General features: G+C 40.5%; 2 protein-coding genes across 5 annotated transcripts in view; one reads left to right on the top strand and one right to left on the bottom strand.

Annotated features, from left to right (window-relative positions):
• Positions 1 to 7,247: 7,247 nt before the first annotated feature.
• SPX (spexin hormone) lies at positions 7,248 to 13,910 on the top strand. Of its 2 annotated transcripts, XM_027660729.1 has the most exons (6): positions 7,248 to 7,291; positions 8,160 to 8,240; positions 8,368 to 8,425; positions 9,797 to 9,859; positions 10,468 to 10,551; positions 12,626 to 13,910. In XM_027660729.1, the coding sequence occupies exons 1-6, from the start codon at positions 7,286 to 7,288 to the stop codon at positions 12,682 to 12,684; spliced, it is 351 nt and encodes a 116-aa protein (XP_027516530.1). In that variant the 5' UTR covers positions 7,248 to 7,285; the 3' UTR covers positions 12,685 to 13,910. The 2 variants fall into 2 exon arrangements, with proteins under 2 accessions (XP_027516530.1, XP_027516529.1); XM_027660728.1 differs by lacking the exon at positions 12,626 to 13,910 and having other exon boundaries at positions 10,468 to 10,625.
• Positions 13,911 to 15,835: 1,925 nt separating this feature from the next.
• GYS2 (glycogen synthase 2) overlaps positions 15,836 to 26,208 on the bottom strand; it is a 41,729-nt gene continuing 31,356 nt past the window's right edge. For all 3 annotated transcript variants that reach the window (XM_027660724.1, XM_027660725.1, XM_027660727.1), the window contains 8 exons: positions 26,073 to 26,132; positions 25,390 to 25,468; positions 24,660 to 24,773; positions 22,285 to 22,411; positions 20,391 to 20,486; positions 19,258 to 19,421; positions 17,671 to 17,751; positions 15,836 to 16,714 (listed from right to left, as the gene is read on the bottom strand). In XM_027660724.1, the coding sequence (XP_027516525.1) occupies positions 16,493 to 16,714; positions 17,671 to 17,751; positions 19,258 to 19,421; positions 20,391 to 20,486; positions 22,285 to 22,411; positions 24,660 to 24,773; positions 25,390 to 25,468; positions 26,073 to 26,132 (943 nt within the window). In that variant the 3' untranslated portion in view covers positions 15,836 to 16,492. The remainder of the gene's footprint in view (positions 16,715 to 17,670; positions 17,752 to 19,257; positions 19,422 to 20,390; positions 20,487 to 22,284; positions 22,412 to 24,659; positions 24,774 to 25,389; positions 25,469 to 26,072; positions 26,133 to 26,208) is intronic.

The following is a 26,208-nucleotide window of genomic DNA, read 5'->3' as shown; positions in this document are numbered from 1 at the left end:
CACCTTCCTTGAACTGAGCATGTGGGAGCTTTCACTGGGCACTGTCCCACAGCAAAATTCACTCAGTTTCTTATCCCCTCCCAAAAAAACCCATCCTGAAACACCAGCACTGAGAAAGGCCATCCACCAGCCAGTGTAACCCAACTGGCCTGGAACAGAGCTCTTAACCAAATCTTTGTCATTGGAAAGACATGAAAGGAAAACAAGGAATACTATTGGAACTTACCTGTGACATTGAGATGTTGTTAAATAATAATAACATCCCAAATGAAGCTAGCTGAAGCTCCCAAGAATCAGATTTTAAGTGATATTTTGCACCCAATATTGCAGCTAAATACCTGTTTTCTCTCACTCTAACATTTTCAGCTCCTCAGCTCTGAAAGTGTTGCTTCTCTCCACAAGATTGTGTATAATGTTTAAGAACAAAAAACACAAGCAAACAAAAAAAACCCACAGAAAACAAAACACAACACTCCTTTTAAAGTAAGAATTGGGGAAGCAGTGAAGAGTTCAGTGTATGTTAACTGTGTCACCTCCATAACCAACAAAAACCATCCTCAGAGAGTCCAAGGTAGGGTTTTACTCATAGCCAGCCTGTCAGAGCAGCACCATCACAGCCCAGCCTTCTGTTACAGGCAGAGGAACATTAAACTCCAGTTTTGTAACTAAAGCTCATGGGGAGGTGTGTGAGCGTGAGAGGGACTAACATGGTTTTCTGCAGAGGGAGAACACCAGACCCCTTGTCCCTGCACAGTACAAATACCAACTTTCCTCCACAAGGATACAGATTTCATTGAACTGGGTCTTTTTACTCAAACTCTGCATCAAGAAGTGAAACAAAGAAACCTCCCCTTCCCAAGAAGTTGGATCCCTGCTTTTCTTTAAGACAGAAAAACTAATTCCTTTCCCCAAAACAGCAACATGATTCACTGGCATATAACACAAGAATTACCACTTGTATAATCTTGTGAAGCAAGGAATAAAATCGTATGTAAGTATTTATTAATCTAGATTGCAATGGACATAAATACTCAGCGTTCTACTTAAATTGGTTTATTACAAGCTGCATGGCAGCAACTTGGTTTTATATATGCAGAGGCAAGATGCCCAAGATTATTTTTCTATTGTTGTTTCTGCAAGTGGTAACGTTTATCTTAATGAATATGCCCTTACCCACAAAAATATTTTAAAAAAATAACAATAGTAAGAAGGTCAGAAAAAAAAATAGAGAAGAGATTGCTCTTAATTACATCTGTTTTAAAAGATTTGCTCCTTAAAAATAAATGCCAGGAAAGCAGAGCAGTCTCCCACGTTATTAGAGGTGCATTATCTTTAAAAAGTAGGTGCATTATCTTTAAAAAGTAAACGCATTATCTTAAAAAGTAGATGCATTATCTTAAAAAGAAAAACTTCAAAAAGCATTGCAGTTAGATTTAGGTATGTTCTCTGAGTGTACAGGAGCCTTCAAGCAGATAAAGGTAACACTCCACTAAAGGATACTGGACTTTTTATCTGCAATGTTTATTTAAATATCACTTGCAATGCCTCAGAAAAAGCAAACAAACAAACAAAAAAATGACACAAACAAAGGAAAAAACAAAGCCCCTTATACTTACACTAGCATGTGGAAAAATAACTTCAGTTACTCTCTGGGAGAAATAACGCAGCTATTTTATCTGTTCTCTGAGCAGGAGTAGCTGTCTGAACTTCAGTATTTAAATGACCCAAGCCAATTTCCCATTGGCTGGAAAATCACCTTTAATAAGGTACAGTTGTTGCCACTCAGCTCCCAGGCTGAGAGGGACAACCAGCTGCAACCAGGTGTTAATCAAGCATCAGGCTCCATCTTTCCACCCTTTTTACTTTTTTTCTCACATCTCACCTGCAGTTGCTCAATTAATTGCCTGTAATTTCAATGCCTCAAAGTCTCGCTGCTCTCCTGCACTTATTTTTTAAAACAGCGAGGAAAATCATGGTATAGCTTCTTGCTGTGTCTCAACTCAGGTTCCTGGGATGTTTCTCATTTCTATCAGCAGTTCCTTCCTACTTTTCCCATTTACAGTAAAATTCCATGCAGGAACAGATCTCTCCTAATTTCTCTGTGACAGTTATAGCAGAGAATACAGAAATTATAAATTTCATGGCTCTTACCACTTCTGAAAGGAAGACAAATGTTGAAGCCTCTTGAGCTTATGGTGTATTAAAAGAGTCTCTGTGCTAACTCCCTGCTCTGTCCTTTGTTCTGTGAAAAAAAAAATAATATTTTGTCATTAGGATCCTTAACCAACTCCTCTTTTTAGTATTAAATTATCAAACCCAATTTGCATTTTAGCAGTGTGGATCTTTAGTTATATGATGTGTAAATAGCTGGAAATAGAGTGTTGTTTTGGGACTACTGCCTGTCCGGTACCAACCCATCAGACTTCTCCAGGCACTTGGGCAAATGACACCACTCCTAGAAAAAAAATGTTAGAAGTGCTCTCACAAGTTCTTTGTGGTTAAAACCCAAAATGTGGAAGTGAACCAACATTGCTGTCCCCCCCTGTTTTGTGGGAAAACTATTAAATAAAAGTGAAACTTACTACTGTCATCCAGCATTGACAAATATGCTCAGCCAAGAGTGTGTGTAACACATGAGCAATGCTCAGCCTGTTCTGTAGCCCAACTAATGTAACTTCTTGACAAAGACAAAAATCCTTTTTGCCAAGTTCATGGGGGTGGAAGAAAAGGTCAGATGACTCCTTGGCCTTCAGTGATTCTGTCACTGCAGAAAGGTAAGTCCTGCAAGATCCATACAGACCTGCCTGTCTGAAGAGCTGTAGAGCCTTTGCTATGTTGTATGCTGTTATACTTAGATAGTCAGATCTCTTTTCCAGCTTGAAAACTGGAGAAAACTCTTTCTCAGCTAATCTCTGTTTCCTGGTGTTTGCCCCAGACTTGTCCATTGCTGATAAAAAATAGTGTCGTCCCATCCTATGGTTCTCTGAACTTCAGAAGTAACACCTCTTTCTGTGATCTTTACACTGTGAATTCTACTCTTTCCTGACACTTTCAAACATTTCTCACCCCACATAACATATCGAACTTTTACTTTTACCTACAATTATCCCTTGAACTTTATTCTCTTTCATAAACATGCTTCTGCAAACAGTAGTGCCTGGGCCTGGCCACTGATCACACTGTAGTCCTCAACAAAGGCTCTGTTACCTCTCTTGTGAGAGGTATTTCCATGATCCCCAACAGACTGGCTTTTCTACACCTTGTTCTGTACCTCAAGTAGTTTTTAGCACAGTTCTTCTCATGCAGTCTAGAGAAAAGAAGAAAAGCAGCTCTAGCAACTATGTAGTAGTGCTGGAATCAGATCTATACATGTTTCTGGTGCTGAATGTCCAACAGAGTAGCTGGATAAATTTTGGGCACCATGGAAATACAACTTCCCAGAGAAGTTGAGGATGCTCATTGCAGGAGATGTTGGACTAGATGAACTTTAAAGGTGTCTTCCAACTCCAACTATTCTATGATTCTGTAAGTTAGGGCCTATTCTGAAAAATAATACTGACAAACATGTTTGTGTGACATAAAATGGCCGACATAAAATGTATTGATGGATTGTAGATGAGATTTGCTCAATCAATAGGTTTTACAAGGTGAATACAGAACTTCCCCCTAGTCTGAGTGGGATGTATGAGGGGTTAAAGTCCAGAGTCAGCTTTGGAAGGTGACAGAAACACAAAAAAACAGTCCCAAAGAAGATGTTAAGAGGCCATACAGTTCATCCCAATGTGCCTGGGCAGAATCAGCTTACCAATGAGTCCTAGGATGGGGTTGGCTCATCTATTCTCTGAGTTTCTCAGTGACGATAAATCCACAGCCTTTCAAGGCAGCCTATTTATATTTGACTGTGCTATTAGTAGGAAGCTCACCCCACTATGCAACTTAAATCCCCTTACTGCAAATTAAATGCAAAATTCTGTTTGCAATTCCCTACCTTTCAGACTCTGCCATGATATTTCACAGCCTTTTGAGATGCTGTGGTTTGTCTGTAGGAGCCACAACTACCCCTGTTCTAGGTGCTGCTCAGGTGCCAGACAGAAGTGAGATTTACTTCCAGAGAGTTAACAAACTAGCAGGAAAGAACAAAGGAAATGAGAATAAACACAAAACAAAGGTCATAAGTTTCAGGAGATTTGTACCTTGACAGCATCAGAATATCGTATTTGCTGACGTACCTCCTGGCCACCCACACACAACAGCTACACCTCTTACTCAAAGGCAAGCCACGGATCACTGGTGCCCTTACCAGCAGTTAAAAATATACAGGTCCAGTGACTGTAGCCTGTATTTTTAGGGAAGTATTTGGGAAAGAAAACAGTCACGACACAAGTCAGTGATGCAGGTTTGACCCCAGCAGTCAAAACTCCACCACATGGGAACTTTTTCACTCACCTCAGCACCAAACTTCAATCCCAGAAATTGGCTTTTTATCATTTGCAGTGTCAGGATATGCATTCCCTGCCCTTTAGATCGTCTTTAGGAATAAGAATAGGTTATTTTCTTTCTAATAAGGGGTCGTGCTGGCTACAACAAGCTTCACTCTACTTCTCTCGCTCAGGGTATTGATTACATGCCAAAGCCACTTCCTCCTCTACGTGAATCAGCTGAGAAATGACAGCACTGACAATGAGTGTTTCGTGTACAGCTCATCATCCTGAAGTGCTGCAGTTTTTTAGTGTTTTATGATCCATAACCCAATTATAGCCCACTTCATTTTCCAGGAGTACCAGCTCACATATGCCCATACACATCCACGTTTATCTTGTGAATGCAAACACTCCCCTTTTTTGAAACACCAAAGCAACTTGGAATCACTGGTCACAGAAAAAATAAATTAATATAGAGCCCTAAGTCACAAAGGCACAGAGAATTTTAGATAAAAAAATAAAAACCTTTTGGAAAAAAATATGGAAATGAAACTTGGGGTTGGGTTCATTTCACCTGATGTTGTCTGTGCAAAATGCTGTTTGAAGGCAATGAAGACACACAGACACCTTCAGAGGTGCCACTGAAACATCTGATGGTACAGCACTAAAACCATTTAATTTAAGATGATGCCGTCAAGATCCTGCATTTGGTCTTGAGCTGACAGTCACCTGACCCCACCATAACCCAGTTCAGGTTTGGACTTGTCCAGTTCAGCTCCCTGATCCCTCCAGGCAGCCTCCCAGTCTCTACAAGGAGGCCAGTGGGACTATGGGAATACAGCCAGGTTTGGAAGAGAGAGAGAGACACTGGCAACACCAACTCGGGGCAGCTCAGATTTTGCGAAGTGGTCACAAATACGAAAAGCTGAAGTTGCTTTCTGCAGTGTGATAGCAACATAAACCTTTCTCCATGCCTCCCATTCCCTTCCTCTTCTCCCCATTTCCAACAGGAGGGGCTCAGCTGGCTGTCTTCCCAGTTTGTTTTGCATCGCCTTGTCTCATTCCAGTGGCAGGAAAAGCAGTGTTTATTTTCAGTGCCAAACACATTCTGGTTTTTCTATCACAAGGAGAACCCTCATGAAGAGAATATGCTTCACAGTGACTGATACTGAAGGCAGCGGGTTAATTTTCACAGGCTCAGCTGAATGTTTTGATTCTGGTCCTGTGGTCTGTACATAAAGAGAAGATCTAAAGTCACTCCAGAAGGGAATAGGTGAGTAGGTTTACCTTTTCCAAGTCTCTGCATGTTAAACATCTCCTGGATGCAATGCATAGTTCTCTTCTAAGGCTAAGGGTTAAACATCATCAAGAAATGTCTCTGATCTGTCAGGGCAAGAGGAAAAGAGCAGGGAAAACATATACTTTCCACTGAAGTAGATGCAAGCAGAATCCTCACTGCTGGCTAGGATGCATCATGGCATGGCCTTTTAAAAAGGATAGAGGTAAAACAGCATCTCCCAGCCATCACAAGAGCTGCTTGAGACCAAAACCTGAACTTCTTGCTTCTTGTGTCTATACCAAAGTGAACTGCAGCTAATGCTAATTCTGTATATTCAATGAACCAATGAGCAAAGAACAGAGTGATATCCCCCCAAAAACCTGGACAGCAATGGCACCTCCACTAACAGATTGTTCTTCAGAGCAGTCTCCAAGGACACATCACGCCAGGGAAAAGTTCAGAGCAGGCTGTGGCAGTGCCTGTGTGCACACTCCTCCCTCAGACTCCACAGACATCCAGAGCAAGTGTTTGTCACATGTATGGGCCCACCTGAATTTTTGTTACGCCACAGGCTGTTTGTGAGGCTGCTGCAGGAAAATTCCAAGTAGCCAATTTCAAGCTCCCTCTTTACTTTGCTTTGCTTCCCCTTCTGCTTCCATCTCCTATTTTACAGAGAAAAAAAGGCAGGAAGACTGATGGAGCAAGCAAGGTCAGGCATCGAGCATGATAAGCTCTTTGCCTGAGGACGAAACCCACTGTCCACGACTGCAGTGACTCCAACCATCACTCAGAAGTAGCTTATGGAAGTGGCTTCTCTGATACCTACTTCCTGCCTTTTTTTCTGTTTACTGCTCTGCTGTTTGACCTATTCAAGCCCATGGTCTGAGCTTTTACTCCACCCAATCCATGAGACAGAAAAGTGTTTCTGACTATTAAGAGTTCAGGGTTTGGTTCCTTTCTTTTATTATTATTCGGCTTTGTATTTTTGCTTGTGTGTAAGAAAAATAGATACAAGAGATGGTTAGAGAATCAAACAAGAGACTACTTCCTCGAAATGTATGCCAGGAATAACCTCAAGCTAGTGACACTGGATAAGTCACTTTTTTTCTGGATGCTGGCACGTTATGACTGGCGAGTAACTTACCAACTTTTCCAGCTCCCACAACGGATAGTAATTTGATATAAGTTAGATTATCCTGGGTAAACACTCACCATCCATATTAATATCTGCTCTGTCTGTGATTATTGATCATCCAGCAAGAAGGTGACGTACTGCAGATTCACAGGGCTGATGTATTCAGAGGGTATTCACCTGGTTAATGGGGTGCATCTCCAAGTGTATCCATCTTTCAATCATTCCAGTCATGACTTCCTGCAAGACTACAGGTTTCCCTCAGGAGTCATCAGACCTTCTACTTCTCCATCTACAGGGCTGACAAGAGATCCCTTCACACTCCTCCGCCCTGCCACGAAAGGGGAGGGCACCTGCACTCCAAAGGTTTAAAAAGGGACCCCTGAACATGTAGGAGATCTGTGACACGTTATCCCAAGAAAAGAAGACTGAAGGTTTGCTACTGAGATAAATATGAAGGTAAGTGAGACTTTTTTTGGTGTGTAGGAAACATTCAGCTTGCAATTTATGGGTTTTTTCATGTGAATGCAATATTTAGGAACTGCAGAGGGGCTTAATGATTTTACCTTAAAAATAACCTGAGGCAAACATATGCATAGATCTATTTAGTGTTCTTGAAACAACTGCATTAAGAAAAGAACATAATCAGGATGAAATAAACCACTGTGAATGAAATCATGGTGTTAGATGCTCTCTATTGCCCATCACTGTACTCAACACATGAATAACAACACGGTCTGTGAGCACAAGCAGAGGTACAACTTATTCACAGAGGATTCACGCTTGGTGCTTTCATTTGCATGTGCTGCACCAGTGGACAGGCTCCAAGAATCAAAAAAAACCCTGTCTCATGACATGTGTGTAATCATGGTTGATGTTAATAGGATGCTACGTTTAAAAACTCCTTTTTGAACTTGAGAAGTAGTGATTTGGTCTCCTTGTTGGTTGGCTTGTTTGTTTGGAACGACACATTTGCGTGTTGTCTAAGGTTTGGTAAAATCAAGGTAGACTTTATATCATCTTTCCCCTCAGTTTGTACATTATTCTCATTTTTGGAGGATCTGACATCTTTGCAAATAGGAGCACAAAAGATACTTGCCTTGGTGGCAGTCCTCACCTTTACAATGAGTTTGACTGAGGAGAATAAAGCATGTTTGTTTTAACATCCATCCTCTGATCAGACCACTGAAATACCCACTGAGCAAGAGGGGGTTTGGCAGCAAGGCAGCAACAAAGGGGAACACCCTCACATTTAGATGTGAAGTTGAGAGGATCTACAGGTCTGAAAGTCCTTTCCTGTGCCTCGTTGGCTCTTTGTTGTGCACAGGGGCTGCATAAACTGACAGCATCGGGGCTGGCACTGTTCCTGGCAGCATCCTTTGTTGTGTTCTCCTGGAGTGCCCCTCAGGTGAGCTGCTCAGGCTGGACCTGCCTCATCCATGGAGCTCAGAGGTTGGTGCCACTAAGCATTTGTACTGCTTAGCAATGCCATGCAATGTTGACATGTCTCTTTTCTCTTTTTGTTTTGTGTGAAGGCTCATTTCCAAAGGAGAAACTGGACTCCTCAGGCCATGCTCTATTTGAAGGGTGCACGTAAGTCCTGAGCTCTTTCTGTTCTGAGGAGATGTTGGCTCCACACAAGCAGTAAATCCTGAGGATGCTGTGGAGGTAGAAGCTCTGAGGACTGCAGGGATGTACTAATTAGTTATTTCTTCTTGTCTCTGATATAGTGGCATTGGCAATATTATTATTATTACTTTATAAAGAAATCAAACTGAAGAAAGCAAGTGTTGAAAGAAGAAAAGAGAAAGAAAGTGCTGAAAACGTGCAGAGTTTGAAACTTCATTGTAAAACCTGTTAGAAAAGCACTTTTCCTGAAATAATTTTAAAGGTGCCTTAAAACATACTGGATATAATTATTATTCCTTTATTCCTGTTCAGGCTTTATTAAAACAGCTTCTCAAGCAGTAGGAGAACACATATTCTTATTTCAAGCATCTTTGCATCACAGTTAGTATTAAGACCACAAGCAACCTCTTCTAAGAGGAACTTAGATCAGTATTGTGGTGTTAAGGTGGTGTAAATGACATTTTGAGTTTCTGCTGTTAGTCCAGAGTTAAAGTACAATTAAATATAAAGATAAAGTTCAGAGCCAAAGAGAGTTTTTTCCTTCCATTCAAACCCACAAAATTCTATGGAAATATTAATATTTTTAATAAATTATACTCTGAATTGTTGTTTCAAAATTAAAAGCTATTAGGTAGGGTAGGTATTAAGAGCTTCCTTGAAATTAGAAAAAAAAATGAAGGTCATAATCCTGAGAGAAATGCAAAAGGGAGACAAAACAAATAATGGCAACACAAAATAAATATAGGCTTCAAACATAAACATAACTGAAAGAAGTTCTTGTGACATTAATTTCTATTCATAAAAGAAAGAATTTGTCCCTTTTTTCTTTGTTTTTATTTTTTAATTATTTCAACTGAACTGTGTCACTTCTACGCCAAGCTTTGCATCATTCTTACTGCTGCATAGGAAGAAATGTGAGTTTATTTTGTTAGTTTGGGGTGGTTTCTTTTCATTTTTTAAATAGAATATCACTTTAAAAGGCAATACTTTATAGTCCAGCAAAGAGACTGAAGGATCTTGACCACAGAGCAGGAAAGAGGGAGGAAAATAAAGTAAATTCCTCCCTATGTGCAGTTCCTACATCAGGTTAATACAAGAAAGAAAAGTGCTGAAACACCAGTTCTACGGAATAAAGGATGTCTCTGAGTGTTCCCGGTCCAGGATGGGCTAATCCGGATTTGGAAAGACCCTGAGATGGACTTAATCTCCCACTTTATGCTTGTAGAAGTAGTATTGTAATTCTGCATTTTGAAACGAGCACTTTAGGGACTGTAAAGCAGGAATTCCAACACGATGGGGAGGTTGTTTTTAACCCTTCTCCCACTGCTTTTGTAGAGGGACGTCGGTTCATCCCAGAGGAGAGCCAGAGGAAGGATCTGTACGACAGGATGCAGCTTGGTAAGTGCAGTGCACAGGGGTAGGTAACACACTGATCTTTCCACAGGTTATGGGAGAAATCTGTGGGATTTGTTTTCCTGGAATCCTATAGAAGGAAGCAATTAAACCCCCTTCAGTTAGTTCTTTCTCTCCAAAAAGCCCATGACAAAGTGGCTTTCCATTCTTGTGCACCTGTGTGCCTTTATTTACATAATTTCCAGACTGACCTGGCTGCTAAGTGAGATTCTCATCAGTACTTTTGACTTGCTTTTTCCACTGGGAAAAAAATCAAGTCAAGTTACTAATTGTGCTGAACTGAAAAAATTACAAAATTAGACAACATTAACCTGTGCTAGCCAATGGTTTTGGAGGAAACAGATTTTTGTAGCAAAGTAAGGAACATACAAAAAAAGAAAAGAGACTTTGAAATAACCTCCCTCCTAAAAAGACTGCTAATATCTTCTGTGTTATCTATCAGGCTCAGCAGAGAATGTTACAGAGCGAAGGAGATAACAGTATTTTCTTGTCCTTGTGTCTCTAGTTAAATAAATAATAATAAAACAAAGAACAAAGCAAAGAAATGCCCTCAGATGCTAACAAACCATGCGTCTGTGATTTTATCATTCTAGAAACACGAAGCCAAAACACAAAGCCTTTACCTCTTTCTGAAGCTGCTGCACTGTTCCTTAGTTCCTTACAGAAAGCAAAAGAAGGTAAATGCATGTTTTGTCTTGCACTGACCTTTTTAAAAAGGAGTTTTCCAGCATTCCATTTACTAACAACTTAGTAAATTGATCTAGTTTGGTGGTGTTCTACAGAGTGCACTGTGTTACATTTGCACAGATTAGAACAAGAGTCACATAAATGACAACAGGTTTATTTTTGTATATTCTGCTTTTAATTTACTTTTCAGATTTTTTACTCGTTTAAATGGCTAATTTGGATAATTTGGGAATGGATATTTTGAATTGAATTTTCCAAGCCAAATCTTTACTGGGGCTCCTTTTTCTGCAGAATGTTGTTGGCTTTTAAAATTTTCATTCCTCCATTGGATCTTGTGTCCTGGTGTAAAGGCTTTAAAGAATCCATAAAAGCCCCAGCAGAGGAGGTCTGGGATTCACATCTGGCTCCTGAAAACCCAGCTGCTGGCACAGCTGACAAGGGATCCCAGTGACACTTAGAGCTCTGGAAGATCCTGAAAAATCCCATAATTCACATGTTCCCAGCCTCCCAGAGATATTGTCTAACCCTCCAGCCTCACCACCAGCCACGTGCTTCCACTTCTCTCTTCTTAACCTCAGAACACACATCCTCCTTCCACCACACCCCTCATCAAAACCCCACTGCTGAGTCAGGCTTGAATAACTTGTCTTCTCTCATCTCCTTCATACATATTGCACTGCCTTGGATGAGGACCCTTAGCCTGTGTTCCCCAGCTCCCTCACCCGGTATAAACCACCCTTTCCTCTCTAGAGTAGCTTTCCTGCAAGGCCATTGTCCCCTCGTTGTCTGATGAATAGATACAGCTCACCAGGCTGAGACCCTAAATCTATGTCCTCTCTCTTTATGCCTTTCACCTCTTCACCTCTGCAGGGACACTGACTCTTTTTTGGGGGGGACAGAGAGGAGGATACACCCTAGAGACTGTGGAGAGACTGTGCTGTGCTCTGGCCCCGGGTGCTGGGGAGGTTGTAGTAGCACATACAAGCCCAGGAGTTTGTGCAAATTATGCTCTTCCCCTCTTTGGTTCAGGACAGGGAGGCTAAAAGCCACCTGGCTGTGAGTTCCTTATTCAGACTATCAATTGCAGACATGCTGACAGGGGAAAAAAAGGGCTTTACTTGAATTAGGAAATGTGAAGTAAACCCCTAGTAAAATATGAGGTGATTTTGTACCTTTGACACCTTTCCTGAAATGCCAAGAGGGTGTGAGAAACACCTCCCAGAAATTACCTGGTGTATGGACAGGTGTGTTGGAACCACTCCTGTCTTTACCACATCCTAAAATCTCCCACTGTACCTCATATAGTGCTGAGGGTCCATGTTCAGCTCTTTTTCCCTGTCCTGGTCTAACTACACCAACAAAAAAGAAAATTCAGTGGCATTTTGCAAAGAGAGAGAGGCAAACTTAAAAATTAGCATTGTGCTTTGGACAAAATATATGAGCAGTTCTAAAGATAAAACAGTGAAAGTGTCATTTGTATGCCAGCAAAAAGAGAAAATCCTCTGCAGGTGGACTTTAATAAATTTTAGCGGTATTTTCCTGAATGCTGTTGTTGTTCCCAAGAGAGGGTGGACAGCAACAACCTCCTGAGGAAAAAGGCGACATATCTGAGAGAGCTCAGCAGAACTGGCAGCCTGTTTGAAAAAAATACTGTGTGGAATAACATTGCCATCATTGAGCAGGGAATAATAAGACATTCAAACCTGGACAAGCCATACACTTTCAGAGGATAATTTTCAGTTGATTTTAGAATCCTCTTGACTGAGGGCAATGTGCAGATAAAGAACAAATAAATTATTTTCTTCGCCATGAAAAATTTTTGGCTTGTACTAAGATACCCCTCTGGACAGGGTTTGCATCTTTGCTCTTCAGCAAACAGAAAAATTCCTACATTTAAAATGAGAGAAGACATTATCATTTCTAGAGATGCCTGCCCCTCTTAGCTAAGAAGTCACATTACACTAGGTCTGCGCTTGAGGCACATCTATCTCCTGAAAACTTTGCCTGACTGAACTTACCTTTATCCACAACTTATGTTTCCTCCATTGTGTTTTGTCTTTACAGTTGAAGAAGAAAACAGTGATCATCCTGGCTACTTGACAGATAATCTATCAAACTGGTGAAATATTTCAAATTTCTTTAGTATTTGTATTGCATCGACCCTGAAAGCATAACTTGTGTAAGCAGAGTGTTTCATCCATTCTCACTTAAGTTCACAAAAGGTGACATATATTTGCGTTGCAAAATTCTGAATGCAAAGGGATTAAAAGGTACAAGTTGAGATAAGGGAATGCATTTGTAAAGTTCCTGCTTTCCTTAGATCTTTTTCTATGTCACACTCAAAATTTAAAATACATGAAAACACACAGAGAAATGGTTAAAACTGTCTTTTTGGACAACTAATTCGTTAAAAACAGTTTTTCAGTTGTTATTAGGAAATCTTTTGTCACCTTCCACCCAGCTGTATACTGAAGCTTTTTTAACTTCCATAAGAACAGATTCTTTTACCACTTCACTGCTGGCCCTGTAAGCTGCTAGTGGTCAATAAATTCAGTGAGACATTAAAAAAATCCAGCTATTTTTTGCTGCAGGTATCAGTCACCACAGGGAATAGGCAGCAGCATCTACTGCCCCAGTTACACACATGCAGAAATGTGAATAATTCTATTGAGCAAGTCTCACCACAAGAAGACACTATGGGGACTTAGATTATTAGGGCCTCATTAATGACTGCATAGTTATTGTGCTTTTTTGTTCTTGCTTTTTGAGTTGCAGAACTGGAATTGTACATAACTGTTAATCATCATTCCATGCTGATAAGGATGTATCTCACATTATTCATGTTGTTTTGTGCTCTTACTGGAAAGCCCTCTGTAGTTCTCATGGTAATTAAAAAGTAGCCACATGATTTTTGTGTCCAAGCAACTATGTTTTATTTGTTCAACCTTTAACCCCAGTCATGCTCTTCATCTTTGAACACTGCTTTCCTCCAGTCTTTCTCAAGACACTGATAATTAACTTGGTTAACTCACACTAACTATAATTCTGCTTCTCAACACAAAGAAATGCAGCTAAAGGAACAGAGGAATTCATTTCTATCATGGGGTTAGAGGCACTTTCAGTAATCGTTTATAATCTGTATCATTTTATGGGGAAACATAACTGGAGGAATCAAAATGCCCGAGTTTGTTCATTTTTAAGCACTAATATATCTTTCAATAGCAGTGTATGCTGTGTGACAGAATACATTCATGATGAACTTCACCTGAAGATCAATGGTATCCACCAAAATCCTTTCATTGATGTAACTGCCCTTTGTTTCAAGCATAGTTGCACCATCTCAGATGCATCTAAGTTATTTTTCAGCATATTTTACAGTATCATCAGACAGTGCTCAGACAAAAAGTATTATAGAATCACAAAATAGAATCACAGAATGGCCTGGGATGGAAGAGACCTTGAAGATCATACAGTTCCAAATGCCCTGCTGTGGGCAGGGGCACCTTCCACTAGAGAGGTGAAAAGTGAAGGCTTATCCATCCTTTGCTTTTTTTAGTATCTTGAAACTCATATGCCTCTAAATGCCCCAGCAATACAGAAACTGTACTCACCATATTCCCAGCTGACTGATTTTTGTGTGTGCTTCTGATCTAAGCTCTGTAGCTTAAACAATTCTTTACAACTACCAAGAATCAGAACAAACATTCTGCCTTGTTGGTGAGCTGTTTGTGAAACCCCCAGTACTTTCCTTCTGGAAGAAAATCACTTATGTAAGAGAAAGCTGCTACCAAGCTTGTCAGATGTCAGTAACTGCTAGAAATGTGTGGCATTTAATTCAGGCAATCTGTCACCATGACTGAATGAAAAGTCACTCCCTCCAACACTATAAACTCAAGAGACAGAGATGTTCTGCTGTGGATAAATTGCCTTGCTACTAATGGCTTAGTCCTGGCATTCAAGGCAGGATAATGTAAGCATCAGGGTTGAGGCTGGAGTCACTTTGGCCACTGTAGGGTCATTTCTGAGAGGAATGGGCAAAGCATTCACATTAATCATGTCTCAAAAACCTTTCTATTGCCCTTTCTAACACCAGGTGGGTGCTCAAGGCATGTGAGTGTGCTGAAATACTCACAGCTTTTCTGCTGTACAGCAGTGCTCTGAAACGCAAGCAATAATGCCAGACTTCTGGATTTATTTTTTTAAGAGAACATTAACTTCCAATCAATATGCCCTTTAAATGTTCTTTCCTTGGGACTCTCAGCCATTACCTTCTTCAACTCTGCAAGGGAACCCTGATTAAAAGCACTTTGTGGAAGAAGTTCACAAACTGCAGTTTCTCCATCTAGTAAACTTTATGAAGAAAAATATTGGCAACATCTTTGCTTTCACCACTTTCATATGAAAAACTACTCATTGTTTTAATTATTTTTAAATGGCTAAAAAATAGTGACTCCTTTTAAATTGAAATAATTTTGCCGTGAAAGCCTGAGCCTACTTCTGAGAATAGTTATTCTTTCGGGTATCCAAACCAGCTGAAGAATGAAAGTCCAATTTTAAAACTGATTTTAGGAGCCCAAAAATACAAATAGGCACATGGTCACTTTTATTCCATATGGCCTAAAATAAGAAGCATGTCATCAAATGATGTTTAAGTGTTTGAAAGGGAGGCATCTAATCAGAGTTGGACATCTAGGCTCCCTCTAGAATCAGCAGTGAAGGTACCTCCAAAGGTTACATCCTCCTACCTGCTGAAGAACAGGCTGAATCAACTCCTGGAAATGTCTTTTCTTGAACAGCATGAGAAATTCTTGATGGCTCCTTCTAAAACAAAAGAGGAATCTCCTTCCTAACATCTTCATGTCAAGATCTGCTTCTGAAGAGCATTTTCAGGAACTGCATCTCTAGGAACTGAAAAGCTTTCTGTAAGGCAAACAAAAGGTCCAGTTCCTGTTGTGAGGTTAAATTATTCCCCAAGCACTTCGAAATTTCAGGTGCATTTCAAAAGCCGTCTGTGGGTTCTTTTAGCATTATTTTTTAGATTAGATCTCTTCTAGAAGTGAAATAAATTGTGGACTAATGAGGCAATTGTTACTTATCTTTGAATGTTGCCACATCACCCTGTGGCCTGGAGGTTTGTCTGCAGGGCAAGGTGTTACTTAAGGAAGTTTTGCCATTCACTTTAGCCAAGCCACATTAATTTCCTCCCAAACCAGTTTGTTAACAAACTTAGAATCTAAAACAAGATGAAAACAACAAAAGAGACATACCAGAGGAATCAGAAAATAAATGGTCTGCTGTTTATTGTGAGTCTAAATGACTGCAGAAAGATGACTTCTCTAAAATTCAAAATGGATGCCCACTGCATAAGACTTTTACCACTGGATCAAGACACTTTTGTGTGCTGTAAAAAAATGTTTTAAATTATGTAAGCTTGCAATAAACAGTATAAGGAAAAAGAAAGACCATTTTCTTTTCAGTGTACCTTTTTTAACACTTCCAGTATTTCTCCAGTGTAACACTTTTTTTCCCTCTAATTTTTTGAGCTCTGGTTTAAAGAGAAAACATAAATGAAGCAGGAATTCATTCATTTGGGATACCCAAAATGGAGCTACCTGTGTAGACTATGATTAATGCAGTGATTATGTAGACAAAGGTATGATCTGCAGTTTGTAAAAGCTCCTGAGGGGATTGTTGCATTCTCTAGATTTATTAAGCTTGAGAAATCTCTTCTACCTCAAAGGGGCACAGGAAAATTGTAATTTAAACTACTTTCAAGGTGAAATAATATTAGGCTTTCCAACAGTGTAGCTTAATTAACATTTAAGATTCTCCTAATTATATCACACTGTCCTTAAAGCAAAGCTTGCCAAGCCTACAGGAGGAACTGTCGAATGGATGGAGAGACACCCTGCCAGAGTGGGAGCAATGAATTCAGTTCCTGTATTCCCCGTGCTGCTTCTTTTTTCCTTGTGGCAACGCTCCAAGGGAAAAGGGAGACTTGATGTTTTGCCTGTCCCTCTCGGCCTCCTCATCCTCATCGTATCTTTCATCCTCATCTTCATCTTCGGCTTCGCTGTTCTGGGGGCTGGAATGCTGAGAGGCAGAAGGTGATGGTGGCACTGAGGAAGGCCTGGGGTACCTGAAACCTTCCGTCTGGCAGAGAGAGAGACAAGTTGGACGTGTTAACACAGTGTTCCCCAATTGGTTGTGCACAGAAATTTAAGGCTATCAACACTTCAAAGGGAACAGGGATGCTCCGCACTCTAAAATTAAGCTCCCTTAAACCCAAATCCCCTCAGTCCTCCTCTGTCAGTGAGTACAGGCTTGTATGGCACAGATATTTAGTCTATGCCATAAATAATACGCTGCCCTTCCAGCACTGCTTTTTGCAAGATATGACAAACTTAATTGAGCCTTAAAACCATTGGCACAACTCAAAATCCTTCTGTACTCTATAGTCAGAATATGCTCACTGAAATTCAGTCAGGATTCAGTCTGAAATTTCCAAACAGCTTTCTAGTTGTAACATCAGTATCTGCTAAACCAGAACAAACCAAGGGGTTTAGGTCTGAGTCTCCTTTCTCCTTCTTATTAAAAGAAAAAAAAGAGTTGCTCTCTGGAGGTTTGGTTTCAAATAACATTGTTCTTACAGTGGTTCTGAACAGCCTCCCTTCTCCAATTGGTGCTAACACATACTAGGCAAGAACTGCTTGAAGGTCTGCCTTTAAACTGACCCCTTGCAGTTCCAGAAAACATACCATGTTTAGATGAAGGCAATGCTTTGCCTCACATTCCTTAGAACATCCTTGCCTTTTCTCTTTGCTTTGTGCAGAACGTCCCCATGACATTTATCAGAAGCAACATTAGAAGCTGCCACTCTTAAAAGAGGAATTTCAAGGGCCAGTCCCTTGAAATCATCTGAAGAGCTGTTCCTTTATCACTCCTGACTGGAGACTGGGTCTGTAATTAACTATGAGTTCCTATTTTCCTTCAGTTAACCCAAAACTTGCTCATTCTCTTCTCCCTCTTTCTGCCAAACACACACAGACACACACGCTTTCTCTCCCTCCTTGTAAGGCAGTTAAATTGAACTCAAAAGCAGATTTTACCTTTGGTGGAGCACTTGGGTCCATCTCAAATTTATCTGGGAATGTTCTGCTAAGGGCCAGGTGTCGGGCATGCATGTAATACTGTAACACAAAAGAGAAGCCTTTACAAGTCAAGGAAGTCTTGGGTAGATTTAAGCAGGGGGGAAAAGGAACATAAAATGAGTATCTTCTAGAAGATGATGCTGAATAAAGTCTAAATATCTGTTCAGCTAAGCAGAGTCCAGCTGATACTGCTGCCTGTAATGAACACACTGTTGTGAAGGAGTGAGCCATCCATGTTAGATTCACAGCAAAAAAAGCCTGGAACAGAAGCTGAATAAGGTTCCTGTAAGACTAAGATGTATTAAGATGGAAACTAGGACTTGTCTTGGTCAGTGTAGTTCTTACTGAGGGACAGGTATTCTATATCCCTCAAGACAGAACTGGTTCTCTTTTAACCAGGAAAACTGACATCTTTCAGTGTGCACATGTATACACATAAACCTCGGACTCATCCTTGCACAAGAAGCACAAGTAACAGTTACAGAAAAATAATATTTATGAGTGTATTGATGCTTTCAAGAATTTAGCAAAAATATTTATAGATCCACTATACTCCTGAGTTTGCAGCACATGCACAGAACAAATAGCTTGGTTGTATCAGGGCCTCATGCTGTGTGGAACCACATAAACACTAAGGTTCTCATACACAGGTATCAGAGCAGGAAAAGGTCCAAAAGAGTTACAAAACTGATATATGTCCATCCACTTCTTTACTCCTGTGGTCTTGGGAATACTGCTTTGCTGCTGTCTTCTTAGCAGGTGGTCCTGCAGTGCTTTCTGTGCCAAACTGAAAACACTACTTTGCCTTTTAAGGCACAGAGGTAGTTTAGGAGTGTTGAGGAGTCACAGGGTCCAGAAGCATCTTAAGAAGAAAGAGTAGGATTTTTGGAAGTGCCCACATGACTCTGGAGCACAATTCCTACTCAGTGTATGCACCACCAGTGTCACCAGATTTTTACATTGTCTTTAGCACCAGGAAGAGCTCGGTGTGACTGGCTGCTGCTGTAACCTATTCACTCAAGTCACATCTCTCCTTGCCACTAGAGCATGGAAGCACTACACTGGAATGTCAGGGCAGGCTTTGCCTTTAGGACCTTTGGGAGGTGCTTTTCAGAACAGGGTTGTCTCAGAGAATCACAGGATGTGTTGAGTTGGAAGGGACCCACAAGGATCATTGAGTCCAACTCCTGGCCCTGCACAGGACCATCCCCAGAGTCACCCCCTGTGCCCCAGAGGATCATCCAAACCCTCCTGGAGCTCTGGCAGCCTTGGGGCTGTGCCCACTGCCCTGGGGAGCCTGGTCAGTGCCCAACCACCACCACCCTCTGGGGGAAGAACCTTTTCCTGAGATCCAACCTGACCCTGCACTGACACAGCTACAGCCATTCCCTGGGTGCTGTCCCTGGTCCCCCCAGAGCAGAGCTCAGTCCCCGCCCCTCCTCTGCCCCTCCCCAGGAAGTCCTTACACTTCAGCACAATGAGAAGATTGTTGATCAGACCATGAGTCTGGAATTTTTAACACTTGTGTTACACAGTTTCACACACCCTGCCGAGGTATCTCCAGTCCAGGAGGTCCGAGAGTCTCTCGGTTCGGTTCCTCTGGATGATCCTCTGGCGAAGGGACTGCTGACAAAATCCATACAGGAACTGGGTCAGCTGGTTGCATGACTCGTCTGGGGAGCGGAACCTCCTGTCCACTATGTAGATACCTGAGGGACACAGAAAAGGTGGGCATGAGTGGAATTAAAAATGGGATCTGACCTCTCACATTTCCAACCCACCTTCTTCCACATAGTCTTACAAGCATCACATGCATTAAACACTCCTTTTAATGTTAAAACACAGCTACAACTGTATAACATTTGTTACTATTCTGATGGAATGGAAAGCTGAAGAGAACTATTCTTTTTTATTTTCATTTTCTTTACCTGAAATTCAGCAAATGCTTCAAAACTCAGAGGCTTTGTTGTTGCTGTGTAAGTATGTCCAAAAGGATTTGAGTTTCTGGATAAAGATACATCATTTTTTATCTCTCATGATTTTTAAAATACTGACCGATCAAAAAAACCCCCACATAATCCAGTGTTTTCTTAGTTTGCTGTAGAATTTTTAAGTGTGGATGGTCAGAACCAGCCCGTAGGAGAGAGACTGTGATTTCTGTAGAAATACAAGTGTTTCCATAGAGACACTGAACTCACATACATCAGTCAAGAGACAATTCTGGCAGAGAGGGCAGAGGTAAGCTTTGTCTCTACGTAGTTTGTTAAGATTAATACTTTATTTTTGGCACCTTCCTTACACCAGGGTGTTAGGAAGAAGATGGTACTAGACCTCAGCTATCTTTCACTGCTCCTTTTGAAGGGCTCAGAGTGTTATAGAGCAACCAGAGGCATTAAAGGGAAATGCTGGGAGACTCTACACCAGTATGAGCAGTGGGGAGTCTGGAAGGATAAAGACAAAAGGTTAAAGGGAGACAAAAGAGAAAAAACCTGGAAAGGGTTTGGATAAATACAAAAGCTGGAAAGGCTCGTTCAACGTAACAAGATATTGAAAGCTGTAATAATGAACTCCATTGCATTAGTGAAAGCACCAAATTGAGGAGTGAAAACATGGTGGTTGTGCTTTTTGCTTCCCTAACTCAGAGGGGGTGATTTGATATGGGGTTACAAAAATTTTACCATAAGCTGCTGGGTCAGAAACATGTTCCTGCATGAAACAGCCAAATCCTGAGAGGTTTGTGGTCACACTGGGAATGCCCATCACAGTACATTCAGCTGCCAAAAGAAACAGACAAAAAGAGTTTCAGGGCTAAAAACTTTGAGAGGTTTCACCTTGAGAGAGAAAATAAAAGGAAAACTAAACAGGCAGAAAGAAGATCCCATAACACTAGAGCTGCCCTGAAAATATCAAGTGAAAACTACAATGCTTTGTTGTGGATTCAGAGAAAAAGTTAAAAAAAAGAAAGGAAGAAAAAGAAATTTTAAATACAACATTTCACACTGTGTTTGCAAATATATCTCTGAGTTTCTCAGCAGTCAAAATGAAAACTTTCTGGGAGTGCAGTGTTGAAACAGAGAACCCCACTATATGGCCTGGATTGGTTGACTTTTCAATTGAAGCCTGGTGTAGACCTATTAGTTGTTCACAAATCTTTACAAAGCTGATTCTCTTAGGACCAGGATCATATTAAACTTTGGTTACTGTTAGTAAACTGGTCCCTGTAGCAAGAAAAAAAACCCAACCAACAAACCCCACCACTAACTCAGGACTGCATTCACAGTAGCTGCAGAACTAATTTTATAAAATCAGAAAATATATGCATATTTTGTAGCTATTTCTGTCATAGCCGTGAGTAAGGATAACTGTTCCCTCAGACTTAAAGAGTTTTTGCAGAAGAAGTTAAACCTAACCTAAGCCAGCCAACAGATCAAGTAAACACTCCAGCCTTTGAAGTGCAGAAAGCCATCTATGGAGCCTTCATTGATATGACAATAAAACATGTCTATAAAATACTTATAAACCTACCTTAAAAAAAAATCGCTTTTTCTTTCTGGGAGATTTAAATGGGTATCAGTAAAGAGAATTGCCTTTGCATTAGTAAAGGAAAGAGAAACAACTCTTTTGACTAGTGTAAACTACAGGTTTCCTCAAAACTGCCAAGGAGCAGTTTGACTTTTGTGTCCAGGTCAGAAATCATCCCTGGCTGTCACATTCACTTTATACCTTAGCTGAGATTGGAACAGGACGAGAAATTGCTGGGCTATCTTGGAACAGAATAGCTCTCTTACTCGGAGACAGAGAGCTCTGGAGAACGACAAAACTTGCAGACTTTCTATTCTGATTCACTGGCTTAAAAAAAATGCTCTTACAAGGGGTACCCCAACTTCAGATGCATATCAAGACTACAGAAAGTATTTTGGAGGACGTGAAAAACATGGACATTCAGGCTTTGATCTTCACAGGTACTCAAGTTCATAGTTTGCACTGATTTAGTCAGGTGTTCAATGCCTTTTTGAATGGGGGCCAGATTTCAAGTTAGAATCTATATGCTCTCTGTATTTTTAGAAATTTCCACTTAATTCCATGACATTCAATATCACTGTGTGTATTTGTGGTAAATAATTTAGCTATGGTGTCACACAATTCTCTCAAACTTAACTGTTATCTTGAATTAAACCCACTGAACTGGGTCAGCTCATAGCATCAGATTTTTTGCCCTGCTTTTTTCAACAGTTACATTCCCATAAATCTTCTTTTAAAATCCTGGAATCAAGTTAATAATTAAGCTATAGAAATTATTTCTTGCTCTAAATTCACAGTAAACAAAGGAGTACATGTTAGTATTGGAAAGGGTGCAGTGCAAGGACAAATGTGAGTAGCTGTCAGTCAGTGGATGACACTTTATACCACCCAGCCCCCAAATTTTTCCAGCAGTAAGACCTTTACACTGTAGAGAAAACGGAGCCTCAAGAGTTTTTGCAGCCCTCCAGAGGAAACTGGCTGCAAAGCTATTCTACATCAACAGAATGGGTGTCCATCTTTCCATACCAGTTAAGGGTACAGGTTGCCTACCTGGAGTGTAACCCCAGGGCTCGTAGTAAGATGGGAATACACCGAGGTTGCAGCCTCTGACAAACTCCTCATAGTCCAGGGGCAGCAACGGGCTTGTTGAAGAAAGAAATTCTGGATGTAGGATCACCTGGATATTCAAAACTTGCATTAGAGGTAAAAGAAAACCATCATGGGTACATGCTAATTATCAATAAGCTTAAGCAATTTATTCACTCTGTTCTTTTCCTAAGTATCTGGACAACACCTCCTCTGACCATTCATCTGTTATCTAATCCACTTTCCACACTAAAATGTATCCTACCTGTGTGCGTTCTTGTCCTGGAAATAGTATTGATAATGAAACCTTTTTTTCTGGACAGGAGAACAGTTAACATTTCAGCTTTATTATTCTTACCCAGAAAGACCATGTGCATACAGAGTTATGCCTAAAGCTGTGGCATTTAGCAAGACCATATGGGTTGTCTTGGTCTGGTGTACCAAGGGAGAGTATTTCCAAGGGCCTGGAGTGACAGGACAACGGGGAATGGCTTTAAACTGACAGATACAAGGTGTAGATTAGATATTAAGAATAAATTCTTCCCTGTGAGAGTGGTGAGGCCCTGGCACAGGTTACCCAGAGAAGTTGTGGCTGCCCCATCCCTGGAAGTGTCCAAGGTCAGGTTGGATGGGGCACTGAGCAACCTGGGCTAGTGGAAGGTGTCCCTGCCCATGGCAGGGGGGCTGGAATGAGATGATCTTTAAGGTCCCTTCCAACCCAAACCATTCAGTGATTCTGTGATTTGGGATGTCTTGTTAAGAAGAGGCCTCAGGCAGATAAAAAGCACTTGTGAGCTCCACAGCACACACTGAAATAAAGGAATGTTTCCCATAGTTGACAGATCTCTCCCAAGAACAGAGAGAATTTTGGAACCAAACATATAGTCCCATCACCACACTCCTGTGCCTAGGTCAACTAATTTTGCTGAAAGACAAAGCTAATTAACCTAGGCTGATGTCCCACTCTCAGGACTAAAGCTAATTTGTCTGCATGACTCTGGAGGGTTTTGGGGTCACTGCCCCATTTCCACTGGCAGGCAGAGAAGTGCCTTGTATGATCTGTCCAGTCAGCTTTGGGAGGAAAAAGTGTGCAGGAACGGTTTAAACTTCCCTGGGCTTATTTCCCTGCATAAACTGCAGCCATCCCTCCATGTCAAGGCTATGCTTTTACCCCTTCTTAATAATATAATCATGCTACTCACGTGACTAAATAAATGAAGGTACTCAGCCAGTAAAGGGGCTGTAGGCTCATTTTGCAAGTTTATTTGAACCCAATGATTCCACTGGCATTGCTGAGGGTATTTTTCATATGCCAGCTGTGTCTGGGTGGATATGTCACACACCTCTCAAAATTACTTTCCATTTGAAGCTTTTTTTGTCAATGACATTCAGCTCATTAAGAACATTAAGAATTAAGCCTGTTCATGCAGCAGGTAATTTTCCAGTGGTAACAACAGTTTTCTACAAACTTGACATATGCAAGAGAACCAAGTCTGCTGAGAATCAGGAAGAGGTGTCTGCAGTGTTATGTACTATCTGCTTTCTAATTTTCAAGCAGTTGTGTAGTTCTAGTTCTGGGGATTTTTTTTACAACATTCATATACAGTGCATCTTTCCACCCTGTTTTTGTTACATCTAGTACATTATTACCATGCTATGATCCCAGAATTCATTGGAGACACACACTTAGCAGAGGATATGTTAAGCCAAGGAGAAGCAACTAGGAAGTTGGGGAAAATATTTACTCAGTTATTGTCATGGGTTTAAAGAGGCAAAACACTGAGAACAGGTGATATGTCATTGTCAGAGATACTAGGGATATGACTTTAAAAAGAAGGTTTGGAAGAAGAATAATTTGCAATTTTAGGTTCTACTTGGACTAGACAGACGTTGAGATAGTTAACAGAAAGATTGTCAGACCAAAAAAAACTTTGGGAGAACTCGTGAGAGCAGGAGCTGATCATTTCTGTGGTTTGATAAGGTAAACATGGAAATAAGGAAAGGATTTATTTACATACATTTAGTTTCAACCAAAACAAGAATTATTTCTGCTCAGGATTGAAGCCCTGGTTATTTTCTACAGCAAATGCTGAGTATCAGGGGGCTGTTCTTAAGAGATGAATCAATTCTCCAGAAACTTCTGTGCTCAAACCTTGGACCTCTAGTTTTAAGCAAATTAATCTGTGGCAGAGTTTTACATCCAGGTGCAAACAACCTGTGGCACTTTCTTGATTTCAGGAGTAGAAACTCTTCACTCAGTACAGGAAGCAGACTGATCCAGACTGGGACTGTTCAAAGAAATTCCATTCTACATCTAAAATTAAAAGGACAGGCTGTACCTTCACTCTGTCTGTGCGGTTGTTGAAGAGGCCGATGCGCCGGATGGTGTTGAGGATTGGGTCGTTGCCGTCATCAATCATGTTGTGGGTGGTCACTGGAGGCAGACAGTGTCTCTAAAGACAGAAGAAGAAATCCATAAGCCAGACAAAACTCTTGGCAAACAGTTCTGTCACCATTTTCTGTAACAGTTGTGTTCCCGTTTTCTAAGGTTAGTGGAAGACAGTGGGAGATTTTGTCATTGATGTGACATTTGCATTTTAAGGTAAGAAAGAATGATCACATATAATTAAGGCCATAAATGAGACTATAAAATCTGGATTTGCTTCATTTACCTCCAAATACACGTATTTGTACTAACCTTTAGAAAGGCCTACTGTTTAACTTCGAAGGTTTTTAGTCAATATATTGTATCTCCTTAAGAGTTTGATTTTACCTATTTAATAGATCCAGGCTTCAAGAACAACAAAATATTTACATTTACTGCAGAAGAAAAGAATTAGGAATTTTGATGTCCTGCATGTGATCCATGAATTTCCCAAAAGAATTAGTTTAGGTCATACTGGCATTAAAAATAGCCACAGTTGATCTTTAAATGTTACCAATGAGAGGTATATTTGCTGAAAACATCTTCCCAATGCACACATATCATTATACATCACACACAACCCCTGTATATCATCACATTTATTATCTGTACTAGATATTTCTGTAATTAATACATTTTCTGACCTCAGTTGAATAGATGGCTCTTTTCATAATGGTTATATCATCTCGGTCAAGAATCTTGTTCAAGTCTGGAATTTCTCCCCTGCAAAATCAACACAAAGCCTGTTTTACCAAATGATTTGTTAACAGGATAAAGAAAACAAAGAAACAGCAAACAAGGTCTGATATCAACATGAATCTTTGCTTTTTATTTTTTCATGGCCCTTCTATATCCCCTATATTTTGTTCTCCCATACACTTGCTGACCTGTCAATTAGCTTCCAAAAAAGCTAAGCAATTCTTTTTTTTTTCCTCTGTTTTTCAGACACAGTTTGTCTTTGCTGAAGTTCCAGTCATGTCATTTATGCTTTGGATCATTAACTTCCAATTGTCTTTTGAAACAATATGACTAAACCACTAATAAGTATTACTTTATGCTTTTTTAAGCTGAGGTAGCTCATTTTTGACAGTGAATAAGCCTTTATATCACCTAGACATCCCAAATGTCTCTTAAGACTCTTTACACCATGAGATGCTAATGTGTTTATTTTTTTCCTCTGTGATTTGTGATTTGCTGTATCTGGTCCCACATCCTTCCTATGGATATCAAAATTTCCTCCACAAGGAGTAGAAGCACAGAAGCACCACAGGTAAACCACCTGAATATGTAGCTCTGCAAGGCAGAGCAAAGTAACCTACACACTCACTTTAGCAGGGCATTGTAGAGCTTCTTTCCAAACTTTTCTTTCACAAACTGGGCAGTGTCCCTAGGAAGATAAATAAATACATGTATAAAACAGGAGAATCCAGGACAAAGCATAAAAGAGATTCCTGCTGTGGGAA

Source organism: Corapipo altera, unplaced genomic scaffold (assembly GCF_003945725.1).
Source record: "Corapipo altera isolate COAL_440 unplaced genomic scaffold, ASM394572v1 239, whole genome shotgun sequence".
NCBI classification, from domain to species: Eukaryota; Metazoa; Chordata; class Aves; order Passeriformes; family Pipridae; genus Corapipo; species Corapipo altera.
This window is presented reverse-complemented; position numbering and strand designations above follow the sequence as displayed.

Bases quoted from the DNA above. Each gene is read 5' to 3' on its own strand.
- SPX (XM_027660728.1), top strand. The intron at 8,241-8,367 runs GTGAGCTGCTCA...TTTTGTGTGAAG, and splicing joins TCTCCTGGAGTGCCCCTCAG to GCTCATTTCCAAAGGAGAAA. The intron at 8,426-9,796 runs GTAAGTCCTGAG...CTGCTTTTGTAG, and splicing joins GCTCTATTTGAAGGGTGCAC to AGGGACGTCGGTTCATCCCA.